The sequence below is a fragment of the Monopterus albus genome, unplaced genomic scaffold, assembly GCF_001952655.1.
Source record: "Monopterus albus unplaced genomic scaffold, M_albus_1.0 scaffold3.1, whole genome shotgun sequence".
Lineage (NCBI taxonomy): Eukaryota > Metazoa > Chordata > Actinopteri > Synbranchiformes > Synbranchidae > Monopterus > Monopterus albus.
The window spans coordinates 10,651,319-10,668,793 of NW_018127883.1; the positions used below are offsets into that span (position 1 = coordinate 10,651,319).

General features: G+C 42.7%; 2 protein-coding genes across 3 annotated transcripts in view; both read right to left on the reverse strand.

Moving 5' to 3' along the window:
• The window catches only part of adgrg2a (adhesion G protein-coupled receptor G2a), a gene marked incomplete at its 3' end in the record, with an annotated part of 25,374 nt that extends 21,460 nt beyond the window's left edge, over positions 1 to 3,914 (reverse strand). Inside the window, exon 1 of the mRNA XM_020601982.1 lies at positions 2,240 to 3,914. Within this exon, the coding sequence (XP_020457638.1) occupies positions 2,240 to 2,460 (221 nt within the window). The remainder of the gene's footprint in view (positions 1 to 2,239) is intronic.
• A 5-nt stretch (positions 3,915 to 3,919) lies between these two features.
• ptchd1 (patched domain containing 1) lies at positions 3,920 to 15,260 on the reverse strand. 2 transcript variants are annotated; one of them, XM_020602695.1, is made up of 5 exons: positions 14,768 to 15,260; positions 13,839 to 14,473; positions 10,503 to 11,217; positions 6,289 to 7,007; positions 3,920 to 5,685 (listed from the first exon to the last, which is right to left on the reverse strand). In XM_020602695.1, exons 2-5 carry the CDS (start codon positions 14,250 to 14,252, stop codon positions 4,693 to 4,695), a joined length of 2,841 nt encoding a protein of 946 aa, XP_020458351.1. In that variant the 5' UTR covers positions 14,253 to 14,473; positions 14,768 to 15,260; the 3' UTR covers positions 3,920 to 4,692. The 2 variants fall into 2 exon arrangements, with proteins under 2 accessions (XP_020458351.1, XP_020458345.1); XM_020602689.1 differs by having other exon boundaries at positions 14,725 to 15,260.
• Positions 15,261 to 17,475: the final 2,215 nt, after the last annotated feature.

Genomic DNA, 17,475 nt, shown 5'->3' on the forward strand with positions numbered 1-17,475 from the left:
TGCTGAACCAAACATGCAAAACACTGTAAACAACTTCCACTAATTGTGCTCACCAGTTACAAATGTGCAGGTTTTATGCTCAAATGTTCAAACAGTCTTTCTGTTATTAGGTCTCATAATCTGTAGATATATAATGATCACTGCTCAGCATGTACAGTAAAAGCAATATGCAAATCCTTGCTGGTACATGCAAATCCTAAAATGTTATTCCAGTACTCAGATTCCTAACTGGCAGCCAGTGAAATAGAAAATCAGCTTTGTAATTCAGCCAGTCATGATAAAAAATATAAATTTCAACTTGTACATCCAAATTATAGTAAAAATGTTCACTTAGTGTTTGTTTTGACTTCCTAAGACTTAACATTACAAGGTTGCTTAATTAAAATGGACTCTAAAAAATAAATTATGATTCTACTTATGTAATTTTTGCTGTTGTTGTTGTTTGCTCTCACTTGTACTGCAGTAATGTTTTTCTGTACATGCTACTTGCTCATGTATGTATTTTAATATATAGAGTAGATTGATGCGTTAATCCCCTTTATATTGCATTAATAAGAAGCATAAAACATTTAAGAAATAGATTATAACACACAATCACATAGTTATACACAGCTCTTCTAAATGGTAACAATTATATACATTTCTAATCTGTCAAAAATCATAACTTTTGTTATATTATTACAATAGTGTTTTACTATATTGCCATGCTTTTGTTGTCCATTAAAGGATTTCTAGTTGTTAGCAAAATCATTAATAAACACTTATCCTTATCACTACAATGTCTTAGAAAGCACTTCTTAAATGTCCCTGTACTGGCAGAGGTTCTCTGAGAGAGCTGTCTTATTTCCCAGTCAATGCTCTTACTCCATTTCCAGTCCTCACCATGTATCATTGTACCAATTGACTTTAGACAACAGCGCTCCATCACTAGTGCCACTGTCTTTCACCTTCGCCGTTTCTCACAAACTCACCTCACTTAAGTCAAGTGCTTAAACACTAAGTAGGGGGACAAATAAAGTTTTGCCGTAAATGATCACATTTAAATACAATGTGATATATAAAAATGACAACTTTTTGATAAGAAGCTGAATAAAAACTGATTTTATATTATTAGTTTCTGAGCAAATATGTGGGTCAGGCTTTTCAAACTGTCACTATATAAAAAAACATAACATTCCCAACCCATTATTGTCTGTTTTCAATAAGCTGTAATGGTGTTAAATGTCCCTTCTGTACTCTCAATATTTTCACAAATAAAAGATGACTCAGTGGTGATTTGTCCGAACCATCCGGCTCCTTTGTTCATATTGTTCCTCTGGAATCTAGGAATTCTATTTTTAACCTCCACCTCAGCCTTGCCAGTTAAAATGAACAAGAATTCCCAGGTAATTAAAGCAGTGCATACATATGAATATGCACACTGACTGTACTGTAATAACAGGGAGTGTCTGCAGTTAGAACATGATTTCAAAAACACTGATGTACACAGGACCTTCCAGCTAACACATATATCCCAAGTGTCAAAATAGGTGAAATTATACACAGATACAGCACAGATAATTATTACTTTTTCTAAGTCTATCCATGTGTAGTAGTGTTGATCCATATCATCGCCACAACACAGTGCCACTGTTTTGTTCCCACACTTATCTGATCTTATTTTACACTTAACTGAAAGCTTTGATACACAGTGCCAGAGAACTGATACAGAGCTGAAGTCTTAAAGAAGATAAAGACTTTTCTCTGTCCATTGACAAACATTACAAATGCCTACACTGGGTAATTTACAGATAAAGTAAGCTTGATTTTAGTCAGCTGTTAAAGAAAACTATGGTTGTATTTATCTGCTAGGATGTGATTATCAGGTTTTCTGTGCCAGAAAAAGAACAGTAAGCCTTGAGACTGCACTGAAATTACATAGTTACTGCCTCTCCTAAACATGTGTTCCTACACTCTGATTTTCATTGAACAGTGCATATTCATCTCTGTAATCGCTCATGTGTCCTTTTCTTCCTGATCCTCTATTGTCAGGGCCACTTTTTACTGTGGTTACAAGTATAAAAGCTCTTTGTGTGGATCCTCCCCACCCTTCCATACAATACGCTACAGAAGAAATATTCATATTACTTGTAAGGCTTCTTCTTTAAAAGTGTGACCTCATTTAACAGATTTTTTTTCAGTTACATGATAACTCATACAGATTAAGTAAGAAGGGTAAAGGCATCTTGAAATGACTCACCTCATTCTTTTGAAAGGTATCTGCAGTCTGTGTTTGTCTGTGTGAATGTATATGAACCCTATAGAGGAATACAAGTCCTTGTCATGCTGGTCACACAGTTCTCCATCATTCCCGTAGTCTTGTTCATCTGTCTTCACTAAATCCAGTCTGCTGAAGCAGCTTTCCAGCTTTTCTCTGCGTTTTCTTCGTGTCCTTTCTTCTGTTGCTTCTTCTTTCCTCATTTCCGTCTCAGTTGCTCTCCATTGTTGCTCCTTTATCCACCTGTTTCTTCCAAAAGAACATTGTGTGTAGCGTGTCAGTGTGTTCAGGAAATCAGAACTTCTGAAACATCAGGTCTGCCTGCAGGAGGCAGTAGACCACATAATGACACACCCCCACAGAGAAGGAGGAGGAGGAGGGACGAGAGGGTTGAACAACTACCTCTCTTAAGCGCTGTTTTCTTTCTTTACTTCTTTTCTTTTGTTCCAGTCTCAGTATGGCTGGAGGGCAACAGCTGGTGTTACAGGATGCAGGGCCAGACGACTCCTGGACAGGGTATTAACCTTAATCTGGTGTGTGTGTGTGTGTGTGTGTTAGCATGTGTGCATGCATGTGGGTCTGTTTAACCTTGAAAAAGGTATCAGAGATGAGCAACGCATTGCAAAACCAGGCAAAAATTACATGTTACACTCAAGTATAAAATGTTGGATTCAGGTTGACAAACTGGTCAAACATCTTCTACCTCTCTTTGTCATACTTCTCTCTCCCACACAGGCATATGCACACTGTGATGACATGGCTGTGAATTTAAGCCATGCACTTGACGTCAGACAAAAAATAAATCAGAAGCGAAACAGCCTCAGGGTGACATGACTCTTCAAATAGCATTGTCTTTACTTGCCTGTACTGTCTCTGTTTGTGTTGTTAGGAGGCACCTGGATAATTAAATAGTTGACCACTAAACACAAGGCGGCAGTAAAGACTAAAGAGATTTTTCTCCTCCTCTGTGGATCCAGTGTCAGCCTTTTTTCATTTTTACGAGGAATAAGAAAACAGTATCAGATCAGTGGTGCAGAGCAGAGCTGCAGCACGTTGCTGCTCTTTTTCAGTGACACAGCAAGTCTGGATGATTGAGCTGTCAGGGTATCTATCTGCTTGCTCTGCTACAGTGAATCCATCCTAATTGTTTTAGAGATTTTGTACAATAGGTGTATGTGTCTTAAGCCAAATTAAAACATCATGTACTTCTCTAGGAGAGGTGGGCTGATGTCTGAGGAAAATCTGCTTATCCTTCCTCTAAAATAATAAAGCCATCAGAAGACAAAGTCGCCATAAACCTGGTGTGATGTCAGCTGCTGTGTTTAACCTGATTCAAGATTCAAGCCCTCTTCAAATTGGTAATCCCATGAATTCAGGTTAAAATTCTGATTTGCTACCTCTTATACAAAATCCTTTCCTCTTAGCGTGACCCAATCTAGGTAGTGATCATGGATTTGTCAGTTAATTAGAAATGTTTATAAGTATGCAAGTTTACACATAATGAGGCTATGAAGGTGGGCTAGTGAGGAGATGAGTCTCTGTGTTCGGCATGGTGACGGTTAATATCCCAAACTGCCTCTGTATTCTCATTTAGCCACTTGTTAGCAAACAGATTTTTTGAAACATGTAAAACAATTTTAAAAAATCATGAGTGGGTTATTTACTGATGTATTTTATTTCATAGAACAAATGTACTGACCTTGTGTTAACCTCAGACCTTATTTCAGAAGTGTGACTGAAAACCCACTGAAAAAACTACCGACTTCAGGGTGAGGGAACCAGAAGTGCAGAAATGTCAACTCAGTTCCAGGTTTTAGGACTCATCACTACGGCACTCTATATTACAAACTGCATATAAGCCAAAAGCACTTTGAGCCACATTTTCTTAATTTGACTTTATTTGACCAGCATTAATGTAGAAATATTTGGGTCATACAGACGTTTGCCTCATGTCATTGTAGCTGTATTTGTGGTGGGCAGATAGCTGCAGCCAAACAATGTGACTGGATCTGAAGCAAGTTCTGGAGATGTGGCACTTTCTCTGTGATGATGTTACATCAAGACCTGACCACAGCTGATCCTGATTAACATGCTACACAGCACTAGCAACAATCAGGTAACCATGGATACACTGGTCTGAAGACTCATCTGTCTCAGCTTTACTGGCCTCCCATTCATCTTTACTTGTTTAAATCTGTCTCTTAACCTTCTGCCTCTATTTTTCTTCTGATCAGAAATATTCTCTGTTTTTCTTCTTTTCATAAGGCTCAGCATTCTTGTCTGCAGCATGCCCAGCAGCTGCTCAGACTACAATGAACCAATTCTCAGCTGGCAGTTACCATGGCAACCAAAGAGTAAAAAATAAGCATCATCCCATGCTCAGACAGTGGTGATCTGGTCCACTACTCGAGTGCTGTCGTTCATTTCGACACACTCTACCTCTTGTGTCTGCTCGTCTCCTGCAGGCTGAGGGCTGCGGTTAGGGCTGAGCAGCCGGCTGTGAGGGTGAGGCAGCGAAACAGTGTGAATGTGAGGTTGGAGCGTATAGAGCCTACAGGCACCAGGGCAGCACTGTAGCAGATAAGTGTCTGTAGAGAGGGAACTCCATGTCTCTCCAGGGCCACTCTCACCCAGCGAGTCCTGCTGTCACCACGACCCGAGGTGAAGCCACAGAGAAGGGGGCCACTGCAGTCCACTGAGTACCCTAAAGCAGAGATCAGACACAACACAGACATGCAGTCCATCTCCACACCCCACAAGGTCATAAAGCCCAGCACTCCAAATTGGACGGAGAGCAGGGTGAGGCTCAGCCACACAGAGACCAGGGGCTCCACAACGGCCAGAGAGGACAAACCCAACAGGAAGAGCACTGCCAGCAGTGAGTGTCTGAGGGGGGAGCTGACCGCTGCAGCGTAGCGGTCCAGGTACACAAAGGAGGGGTTGAAAATTAGAAAGCGAACACGTGAGGTCAATGACAGACGACGTAGGGTGTCCAGCAGCACTGACATCTCCTCACGCTTGTTCTCTGTTGTCTTGGCAACCAAGAAGATTCGGGAAGCAGCGACATCGGGCTCCTGACCCTGACCACGCTCTGCAAATATGATGTCATCTGCAAAGTGGGCGAACTGTGTCTCACGAAGGAAGGAGTGGCAGAGTGTGTGGGTGAAGTTTTCCCGCGACTGGGTGGTGGACTGGTTGCGTTCAGACAGGTAGTTCAGGTAAGCCTCCAGCCAGCTGATTCGCTGGAAGCCTTTGGCATATTCCAGCAGGTCCCGCTGCACTGACATGTTCCAGTAGGGGGTACTTTCATAGATGTAAAATCCAATGACGGGGGAGTACGAGCTGAAGTAACGCTGCTGGGCACGAGTATACAACACTGTCGCTGTATCCATGGCAACCAGTGCACTGGGGTCTGAACCTTGGGACACCTGTTGCCAAAAAAAATATAAAGAAAATTCATAAATGCATGTTTTTGCTTCTCCATCCAGACTAAAACAGTGTTTTTCTCCCCTGAAAACAAAGCTTTTACAAAAACCTTAGCAGTGTGTAATGTGAAAACACAGATTTGGAGTTTTAATGACTATAGAGAAAATGGAGCTTTGTAAAAATATTGGTGACCAAACAAATGGTAGCAGTAGTGCAGCAGACAAAGAAATCTGATTTCTTTTTTAAGAATTGCTTTGTGATGACACCATCAACTCAGAATATTCTGTTTAAATCTTGTGTTCTGCTATAAACGGTGTGTGGAACAGAAATGGAAATAGGAAATCGAGTGCCCTTTTCTTCTTCACTTGTTTTCTGTGGCTAGCTCACTCACCTGTCATTCATTCATTCTTGCCCAGCAGGAGAATGACCTGTGTTGGCATTTTAATCTGAATAGAGGTAACTGCAGAACAAGCTGAAGAGCCCGTTGTGGATGCATTTTTGCACTCAAATGGTGTTTTAGAATTATTGGCAGCTTAGTGTAGACACAGCTTGACATTACAGTGTGCTTTTATTTGCTGTATTGATGTGGTGCGAGTGTTCCTTACCTGCATGAAGCCCATCAATCCAAAGGAGATGTAAATCAAGTAGAGCAGAACAACAAACGGTTTGACGTAAGTATTAGTGATCCAGTCTCCATAGCAACGCTGCACACACCCCAGCAGAAGGTGCGAGTCCTGAGGATGAGGGTCTGTACTAGCTGTGGAGTGTGGATGAGGGTGTGAGTGTGTGGAGTTAGCCACATGGCCATGTCCAAGTGCATTAGGATTGTTTGCAGTATGTGGGTGAGTGTGTGCATGTGTGTGAGTTAGGTTAGTATTTAGTGAGTGAGCATGGCTGTTGCCGACCCCATGTGGTGGGTTAGTCATTTGAGTCTCCTCCTGGTAACGTGCGTACATTAGACATCTATACCAGGCCGGTTTAGAGTCCAGATGGTCCGGTTTGGGGACTCTCCGGCAGAAGCACCCGTGTCTGTACCCAGTCTCTAAGTATCCTGTGAACACCAGACAGGAACTGTAGAAGGACAACATGTAAAAATAACTGATGGTGATGGCCAGTGTGGCGGTGCGACAGAAGAGCCGGACGGCCTCCATATTGGTGAGTGGTGAGGCAGCCAGGCCCAGGGTCATTAGATGGAGCATGGTGGAGCCGGAGAAACGCAGCATGACATCCTCAAAGACGCTCGCCACGCGTTCTTTGACGTGCTGGTCCTCCCGGCTTCGCCTCCATGATGACAGCATCTCGAAGGAACCGAAGAGCCCGTGGCCTTATGGGAAACGGAAACAAAGAAGGAGGATGAAGCCTTGGGTAATATGCTATACTGCCTGTTTAGATACATTTATTTTATGTCTCACTTTATAAATAGTAAGTTGTGAAATGTTCAGACACAGACTCCCCCAATCCAACGTTGGAAAGGTGTGGGGGCAGGCAGTACCCTGACTACTGGGACAGAGTAAACTGGCCCCTTCCCATTCACTGGGATCACTCGTAGCAAGAAACCCACAGAGGATCAAGGCAACTCTGCAGTTCCCCTCAGTGCAAAGTTGAATTCTAGTTTCTTTCAGCTTGCTGCTTTAGCTTTACACTCTACACCTTTAGGGTTTTGTTCATCCTTGTCAATTACATCAAATGCAGCAGGCAAACAGCAGGCAAAAAAGTAAAAGAAGTATATTGTTGTTTGGTTGGAGAATTTTACATTAAACTTGTTTGAACTAGAATTATGTGAGATGACAGATGCAAGCCACGAAAATGCTTTTTGGTGACTTTAATAACCCAATCACTGTATATGGTAATATAAGTTATACCAAGTTCTCAGTACATTTGTTATACATTTCTTTCAATGCCAAAAAATGCTAAGATTAAAGATAAAGCCTCCTTCCTATATACATAGATCTACAGCTTTAAAACAGGTGCTATTTGACTCACTATTACACACAAGTGGCCATTTGCACTAGATGGGACTGTATATGCGGCTTCCATGTATTCCAGCCTCCTGTGCATGCACATACATGGTTATACACATGCAGCCAATGGTTTTAATGGTTTCCATGGCACCTGAGAGACAGTAGAGACACACGTACTGTACTGGTACCGCCCCCAAGTGACCTCACATGGCGAAACACCTTATCAGAGACATACTGGACAGACACTTAATGGAAGGATGCAGCTGAGACAGTCAGTGGCTCTTTTGCTTGTTTGTGTTTGAAAGAGGGCGAATCAGACAGTGATGACAGAGACAGAGGTGGGGAGGTTAATGCTGCAAAGAGACAAGAGAGAAAATGAGGGACAGCACTTGTCTAAAGATTTAGATGTTTACCAGCTTGAGACAGGTTAACAGGCACTCATGGACAAGCACACACACACAGACACACATTCAGGCACCAAGACATAAGCAGACACCCACAAGATGTACACGTCTTTTACCACATGTCCTTTGCTGGAGTGATCACAGATAAATGTATATACAATTGCACAGCCTGTCAAAATGAGTTAATAGAATAGACCACTGTTTACTATTTCCACCATCAACATCTATTTGTATTTTGTACCAGTCCTATTTTAAAATGTTCTTATGTCTGATTCTAGCAGTGAAGCTGTAAAAACAGGCCCTGAGGAGAGCCTGGAAGAAGCAAAAGAAGGTGGTATTCAAGGGTCAAAGGTCATAAAGACAGCACTGGCCTTTGAGGACCCAAAAAAGAAATGTAAAAAGTTCGGTCACTTTTCCACATTTTTAAAATAAATACACAGCGTTAATCCAAATTCCTACATTAATTTCCTCCACTCACATCTCCTGCCACCTTTGTCTGTCTGCCTCCTCCCTGCCCGCTAGTCTTCCTTCCAACTACGGTTTAACTTCAATCCAAACTGTCCTTATCTCCACCCCTATTTCATTGATCCCCTCCCTCCCTCGTCTCTATTCCTCGTCTCTTCTATTCACTCTACTGTTATTTTAAGCCTAACAGACGCCTTTGACTTTCCTCCTCCACATTAAAGTCATTATGCTATAGACTACATGGTTACGTACAGCACATCCTACAGTATTTAGCATGCTAGCATTCGAGATACCTGCCTGCCTGTGTTTTAATTTTGCTCCTAGTTTGTTCATTTTAAATATTCTCTGTCTGTTCTTCATGCCTTCCCTTTAACTTATTGGTCTAAACAAATTTATTTACTTAACTTAGGACTGAACAAAACCTAGACGAATACCCAAACCTTGATTAAACTTCACAGTCTATATTCCACATGCAAGATGCTACACAATTAGAAACTGCAGCAGAGATGGTTGGTTAAACTGCTGACAGATCTTTGACAGTGGTACATATAACAAAAACAGAAACAAACAAAGCAATGCTAATAAGAAGATTTTTGTCTGATACTGCTTAACAACAAAGCTCCTGTTCTTGTCAATCTGGCGAGACCTGGATCCAGGAGACCTGCCATCTTCTACAGAGGAACTTTATGAGGTGAGTTATACCTTGGAGCCCTGCACCTGCCTGCCAGTATTTCTGCATTTGAGCACTCTTTCTCGTGCTCAAAACCTCAGCCATGACAGTAGTAAAGTAGGTAGTAAAGCATTATGTTAGGTCTGCTGGGTCCAGATCGTACTGGAGCAGAACTCAATGAACTGGCAGAGGAGCTAATGACAGAAATGGTGGTAGGTAGGCCACCACTAAAGGCAGAGAAAATTACAGGCTTGACCCTGAATGACCTTCACCAGCTATAAAGAAAAAGCCATGTTAATTGTGGCTGATAACAGCCATCCTTTGTGCACTAAATTTATGTTGCTCCTTTCTGGGCACACACATAGCCTACGAAGATGCAGAATGAACAGATTCAGAAATTCTTTTGCCATCAGCTGCTAAAATAATTATTTGTAAAAATACGTTACTTATTACAATTGGTATTTGCTCAGCAGAGTGTGATAGTTTTTTCTTGTTTATTGTGTTTTTATGATTGTGATGCGATGTGAATGTAGGTGTGCTACAGGCCGCACAGCAAATTGCCCCTTTGGGGATAAAGACCTTTAAAACGTTTGAAGGTCTGGCAATCTGGAATGTGAAATAGGTGAGCAAGTAGATTTGGGAGTCAGGTGATAAAGGAAAATTCAAGAATATCTGGTGTGCGTTTTTGTAACTGTTTGACAGAGTATTGGAACAATCCATGTTGTTCTGCAGATCGCGGCATCAAATCATGCAAATATGTTATGGCTTCTTCAGCAAAGCAGTGACAAATGATGTATATTTTTCCATTTGTTTGGACAGTTTTCTGAGATGTAATGGTGTGAAAAGCTTCTGCTCTGGATTTGTTCCAGACCTCGGTTACGCAACCATAAATTAGCAGCTTACCTTCTTGTAACTTTTAGTTTTTGCATCCTGTCTGAAAATGTGTTATTAATGCCACCATCCTCCCCCTCAGTAAGTTAAGATGATTCCCACCACTCGTCAGTCATTTTGATGATCTGTCTACTTTGAAATGGCATTCGGCCTGAGGCTGGCATCTGCAAAACCCATCACAGGTACTGAAAGAGCAGACGGTGAACACAGGCAGCTTGCTGCTTAAAAGCAATGGCAATGTTCACTGTTCTTCCCACTTGCCATGTGTTAGCTTCACTTTCCTTTGATTTCAGTGTGTTTTTGCGTATTGTTGTTGCTAAGACTTCACTGCATTGAAACATAAGATCTGAATTGTTCTGAACTTTCCTGACATAGAGAGGTCAAAGGCATGGACATATAGAACTAAATACAGGTAGTTTTACACCTACCAAGCATGACGAAAGGGATGCCCAGGTATGTGGAGTTGTAGGTGGCTCCAGTCAGGTTCAGTATGCCAGCAGCAGTTAGGCCTGACAGTGTGACTGACAGCAGAGCTAGTAGTCCCAGCCAGGGTTTGGACCTCACACAGTCCCTCATAGAGCAGCAGAGGACAGCTAACACACTACACACTCCCACACTTGCCAACAGAGGGTGGTGTGCCAGCACTGAAGAAAACTGAAAGTCTGTCCTCAGAGAAGAAGAAGTAGAAGGATAGAGCACCAGCTTAGGATGTGATGCTGCAAAGTGCTGTAGCTCTGCACAGAAGGCCTTTTCCCACTGGCTGGCTACCTGGTCCATCAGGCTGCTTCGGGCTTGGAGGTAATAGGTGAGCTGCAATGCCCGGGCAGAACGGACACCTTCTCCCCTTGCTCCCATCCCCAAACCTCGCACCACACCACTGGGACCCCAGCCCTGCACGCCACCCAGCTGGTGCCCAATGTACGCCTGCCGCCCATCCGCCAGCTGCGTGATAGGATACCGCAGAACTGGGATGGAGCGGTTGGAGGCACGAGCTGACTGGATCTCCTCCATGGCACGAATAATATCGTCTATGATGCAGACATTCTTGTCATCAGACAGACAGAGGTAGGAGAAGGAGTAATTGAAGCTGTTGGAGCCTGTGGCCGGGACAGTCACTTGCATCTGGTAGATCTGTCTGTGGAGCTGTGTGCAGAGAAAACATACACACAACAGAGAAGCTGATCAAGTTGACTTCCCAGTGGCACAATTTGGCCTGGATAAACTGTGGCAAGATCAAAAAAAAATAAAAGTTCTAAGTTGCTCTTAGTGTATCAGAGTCTCTTTGACTTTCTAACTCCTGCTGCGAGTAAGAGGGAGAGATGTGTGGGGGAGTGTGTGTCTTACTCAACAGTGCAACAATACCAGCCTCTGAATCCTCCTCTGTTTCTATGCCGAGAGGACCACAGCGCCAGCATCCACTGTGCTGGTTACTAAGCAACAGGCCTGATGCCAGTCTCTGCCACAGCAACTATCACAGAGCTGTTGCCCCCCTCAGACTACTGCACTGGCCTCGCAGTCACAAGTTTAGACACAGTTGACTCTAGCTAGTGGTGGTGAAGCTGCACAAACATACTGCCATGTCTGGAATCATTGAACTGTTCCTGAAGCTGAGCTTCTCCTACCACCGGGGCTTCCCTGACCCCATGGTTCCCTGGGCTGGGGAATTTTGACTATGTGGGAGTTTTCCTGGTCATGCCCTGGTACAGGCCCAGAGAGGACATGTGTGTGGGGTAACAGTGGTAAGAGAATTGTTTCTTAATATGTTTTGTTGCAGGTGCCTGTCTTCGTTCTGTTGATGGTGAAACATGGATGTCAGTTCCCTGAAATACACCCCTTTCTAACTTTGTACAAACAAACATCGGAAATCTGGCCACTTGTACATGAATCAGTGTGTTATCATCAAATGACAAAAATCTTTGAGAAAGTTTATCCGATTTGTACTTTGAAGTTTTAGTTTAGTTCATGTCTGGTCCGGCTTGAAGCGGGCATGTTTTATGACCTATGGTGCAACCAGCCACCGGGGGGCGATCGACTTGCAGTGGCTTCACTTGTCAGTCTTTATATACAGTCTGCTTTGGAGGTGCTGTCTCCCTTTGGGGTTGCTATAGTCAGGGATTTTGTCGGTCAACAGCTACTCTGTTTGTGTCAGGAAAGCATAATAAAGCAGGGGTTTTCAACCAATGGTCCCCTGGCAGTCCATGAAGGCATGGCAGGTGGTTCCTAACAATGTATTCAGTAATGTAGTTTCACTGTGGGCATCACTGCTTTTTCAAACACATTTCCATGTATTAAATATTTGGGAATAACTAAACTATACAATATATAACATTTAGAAAAGTCAGGTGATTTTCAGGATTAAAATAGTTCCATTCTGGTCTAGTCACCCCTCAACAGCAGTCCTCAAGATGCTTCTTAGTCAGAATAGTGGTGTCTGGGTTACACTTGGTTGAAAACTCCTGTAATGGAGAAGTTGTAATAGGCTGATACTGCACTCGATCCCTGTCTTCTATGTTGCTTTCTTATTAAAATTGCCCATGTAGGTGAAATCAGCTTGTAACTCAGTTACAACTTTAACATGCTGATGTTTACAGAGATATTTACTATGTTTACCATCATAGTCCAGCATGTTTAGTAGTTGTGTATTTTTCCTCCTCTTGTGGATATATAGATGTGATGTCACATCACACTACAAAACATCTGCCTCTAACATCTGCAGCAAAGGCCAAGTTGTGTTTTGACTTCTTGACAATCAAAGAACAAGTATTTTTTTAATTCACAGTACTGCAGGGACACTGATCAATGACACAAAGAGTAAACATCCAAGATGACTTGTCAATTTCTTCACTGGCAAACGTTTTAATAGACTAGAACAACACATTTGGGTGTGACTCACACTTCTTACTTGTACTGGAAGTGTAAATCCTGTCTAGTTTGCCCTGTCTCTCCATGTATCACTGCCATTGCTTTCTCCATCAAAATATACTCCAGCCTGTATGCAACAGGTCCGGACCCATTCTCAAAGGGATTCTGAAAGGCTTTTGGGGAAATGCAAGAATTCACAAAGTGAGTTCAAGTGAAGGCAGAAAAAGGGAAAACTGCAAAATCTTAAACCTGCAGAAGATACATTCTGTACCAGGGGAACAGCTGATTTTTCTTTTCACTCATTCTCTTTATGAACCATCATGTTCTTCTCTCTGGCAGTGTATGTTGCTCAGCTGTGGCATTGTTCTGGGTTACCTCTGTGGTCTGGGCAAATGTAACCCTGTCTGACAAATACACATTTTGTAGAAACGTGCATGGAGAGGTACACAATAGAGCACAGTCTTGCAAGTATAACTATTAGTCAGCAAGCTCTAACTGGAAACACATGACTTCATAAAATGATTTGGCTAACTGCTCCAGGGTTGTCAAGCCATTCTCATAAATACAGTACCTGGAACAGATCGGCTCTGCAGCTAACACAACTTTGTAATTATTTGTTTCATAGAGGAGACCATGGCTTTCATTTAAAGACTGTCAACCTTGAATATGAAAAAATACCCTAAAATATGGAAGAGAGCCATTTAAAATGCACATTATTATAAGAATTTGACCAAGATGGAGATCGTTTTTAAGTGGGATTGGTGCATCAATTTTAATAACCTTCTTAATTCATTGTGTTACGTTGTGGTACTGTTCATTTTGTTAGTTTTTGCTCACTGACTTTACAAAATTATTTGGGAATGTGTTTAAATTTTGTCTGTACGTGCTGTGCGCGTGCATACCTTTAATATGGAGTCCAGGTGAACCGGGTCCAGGACGCTCCCCTTTCTGGCGGTGACGATCACGCGCCCGTATCTACCTGGGGTCTGCAGATCCGAGTAGAGCGCATGTTTGGAGCGGTGGTTCACGGGGAACAGGCTGTCCACCAGGTTACCCTCTATCTTGGCCAGGCTGTGCTTCGGCACAAGCAGACTTTCCACGTCCTCCTCTACACGGTAGCGGCTGAAGCTGGCCCCCAGCAGGATGGAAAGGAGCACGGGCGCCGAGGCGAAAAACACCGGGTGGCTGGCCACAAACCGGCCCAAAGACTGGAAGAAGGTCCTCAGGGCCCCTTGCAACACCTGGCGCAGCATCCTAGCGCGCGGCCGTGGCTCGAGCCTCTCCCCCCGACCGGAAAGACAAGCACTGCCAAGCATGAGGAACTGCCGGACGCATCAGTGGTTTCCGTCGCTTTCAGTCTCGGGGAGGAGATGTGACAACGGGTGGTGGTAGGATATGTCCCTCGGAGGAGGAGGTCACAAGCCGGGGAGAGCCCAACCTTCCTCCGGTTACAAAGGCGCCACTTTTTCGGGGTTCACTCATCCACTGGATTAGCGCAAGGACAGAAAACGCCTAGATGAGGCAGAATTCCTCTGCTCTGCAATTAGAAAGCATATTTATAGCCTACTTTTCATTTAATGGCCACTGCCCTGCTGCGTCCAGTGCCTTCTGCAAGCTGCACGGCTCTGTGCGCAACACAAAAATCGCAGAGCAAATCTGGCTCCTAATTAGACTTGTTTAGCTTCCCCTTAGAATTGACTTCTGATTTGTCTGTGTACTCGGATAGTTAGATGACACAAAGTAGTTGCACTACACTGAAGGCTGCAAGAAGCGTACGGGGGGACCGACCTGGTGATGACGGAGATCATTTAGACCAAGACGCTGTCCTGACCTGGTGATGACGGAGATCATTTAGAGCAAGACGCTGTCCTGTCGGCTGTCCGTGCGTCCAGCTCCACCCTACATCAACAAGTCACCACACAACCTGGTGGGTTGCCGAGGTGGTGGTGGTAGGTGATCCTGGCTGCATGCACCGGGAATGCTGGTAGAGCCTTTTGTGAAATAAGCCAATTCTAGGTTGCCTCTGCGGCAGAAGGCTTTCTGTCGCCAGCCCTCTTCTCTCATCATCGCCCCGGTATTTTGGCGGAGCTCCTCATCATCCGCCACCGGGCTGATCTCCCATCAGCGCCTGCTCTCCTCCGCGAGAAGACACGTCACTAATTACCGGCTTTACCAACCGGGACCGTTTCTCTCTCACTCTCTCTCTCTCTGTGCCATCGTTCTGTCTCTGCACCGCCCTCACCACCCGCTTCAATGCAGAGAAACAGTTAACAACCGTTTCGGACAGAGTGAGTGGCATCGTCTGTTTGTGGTGACTGAGAGAGAGAGAGAGATTCAAATGATTGATAGTGATCATAATGTTTTTTTTTTTTTGTTTAGTTTTTATTAGCCTATAATGATCGGCAAAGCTTTATAATGTACTGTACAATCAGTTGCCTCTATCCTCTAGAGTCCTGAGCTTTGGAAACCCAAGCTGTGCGGTCCTCATATGAGGACGCAGGGACTCTAGAGGTTAAAACGATAATAATGAATAGTTAAATTATAATAGAAGCAGATCTAAAGGTTTAATACATTTCTTATAAGACATAATTATTCTGGACACCCATTAAGTGGAGATTGCTGTATGATAAGATGATTTTTTTTTTTTTTTAAACGGTCATACTAGTTTGAATTTTATTTCCAAACAATATCCTGGTTTTCTGGAAAGAATCACATAACCACATGTGGTACTACACTTCCAGTCATATATGAAGAATAAAGTTACCCATATGACGGTGTAATAAATATTCATTAGGTCAAATAACAGTCTCTGAACTTTGGTACTAAAGAAATTAAAGCCAAAGTGCATGGTTCTTTCCAGGAAACATTCAAGAGATTAACAGACCTGTAAATAAAAGAATGATATAGTCCAGTGCAGCTGTAATAGTTTAGCAAAACACACAACACATCATTAGAGATGTTATAACTGTTGACAAATACACTTGAAATGTCTTTACATCTGAAAATAAGTGTTATAAATATTTAGTTAGACATTTTAAATGATAAATAGAGGAAACTAATGATATTATGGCATTTTGTGATTGTTCTGCTCACTGTGATGTTCATATGTGACGTTAGGGTTCCTGGGATGCATACTCAAAAAACAAACATGTCACTCCATAATTATTAGAGGCCAGATATTTTACTTACTTTGTTAGCAGCATCTGACTACATGTGAGCTGTTCTTTTACAGGATAAAATGCAGTTTTTAATATTATGTGATATCTGCACAGTGTTTTAATTGAGGTCATTTGGCAATATAAGTACAACATTTAACATTAAGTGAAGCATCTCTTGCTGTTGTATCATCTGCTTTGAGAGAAACCAGACAAAACTTTTTTTTACAAGCCCTGGTTGCCATAGCAACAGTGATGCCCCCCAAAACACATATACATGCACAGTATTGCACCCATACATGCACTACACATTCTCTCTCTCTGCCCCCTCACACACATACAAACACACACCTGCTGACTCCCAATCTGCTTATGGTGTGGAGGGCTCTGATGCAGTGCCATCAACAGCAAAGGAGACGGAGAGAGAGAGCGGGAGATGGTGATGATAACAAGCGCAGACCCACCAAGATCAAACTCTTTCACTCCATCTTTTCATTTAGACACATGAAATCAACGAGCTAACCAGCCTTTGGTCTGTGCACACTGTCCCCCTAATGGCTCCTTCCTCTCCCCACATATCAAGGCTGTCTGGATTAAAAATGTCCCTGCACAAAAAACATTCTGTGTACTCCCAATGCATGACACTACGCTTGGATTCATATGAAAGAAGGCTTTGACATGATAAAAGACATTTCTGAAATTTGTCCTCAGTAGTTAAATAAAATCATTAGGCCCATATCTGCACAACCTCTATACAACAGTTAGGGCTTGTTTACCAGTGTGACATTATTTTGTGAAATTGTACAGTATGTATAATATGTTATTCGTGCATCTAGAAAGTACCTCAGGTGACATACAGTATTTAGCATTTTTATTTTCACCCTATATAGCCTTATGCATATTGCACCTTAAAAAGTTGGCAATTTTGTGTGATGTGCTAACAAAACAAACAAGAAGTAGATATTAAATTGGACAGAAATTGTTGAGCTATCTCACCTGTTCAGCTAAAGACCGCACATCAACATAAAATTAAAGAAATAAACATCTCAAAGAAATGAAAGAAAGCAATTCATGCCCAAAATACCGAAGGTCCTCCGATAAACAACCACGTGTTGTTGGTCCCTATAGGAGTGTTTCCTGAATTAATGCTGCTACGGCTGCAAGACACAGATAAACAGTAAGTTTTAAGTGAGTCTCTCAACCCACCACTGCTTCACCGAGGTGTAAACATGCACGTGGTTAATCAGCCAGCTGAGAAAAACAACACACCCATGACCAATGCTTCCAAGAAAAAAGTAGATTAAAACTGTAAAGAAAAACCAGGAAAAAAATCTGCATGCATGTTATAATCCATAATTCAATTAAGCATCAGTTAAACACTCAT

Bases quoted from the DNA above. Each gene is read 5' to 3' on its own strand.
- ptchd1 (XM_020602695.1), bottom strand. From the start codon at position 14,252: ATGCTTGGCAGTGCTTGTCTTTCCGGTCGGGGGGAGAGGCTCGAGCCA. The intron at 11,218-13,838 runs GTATGCACGCGC...CTCTGCACACAG, and splicing joins ACCTGGACTCCATATTAAAG to CTCCACAGACAGATCTACCA. The intron at 7,008-10,502 runs GTAGGTGTAAAA...GTTTCCCATAAG, and splicing joins CATCCCTTTCGTCATGCTTG to GCCACGGGCTCTTCGGTTCC.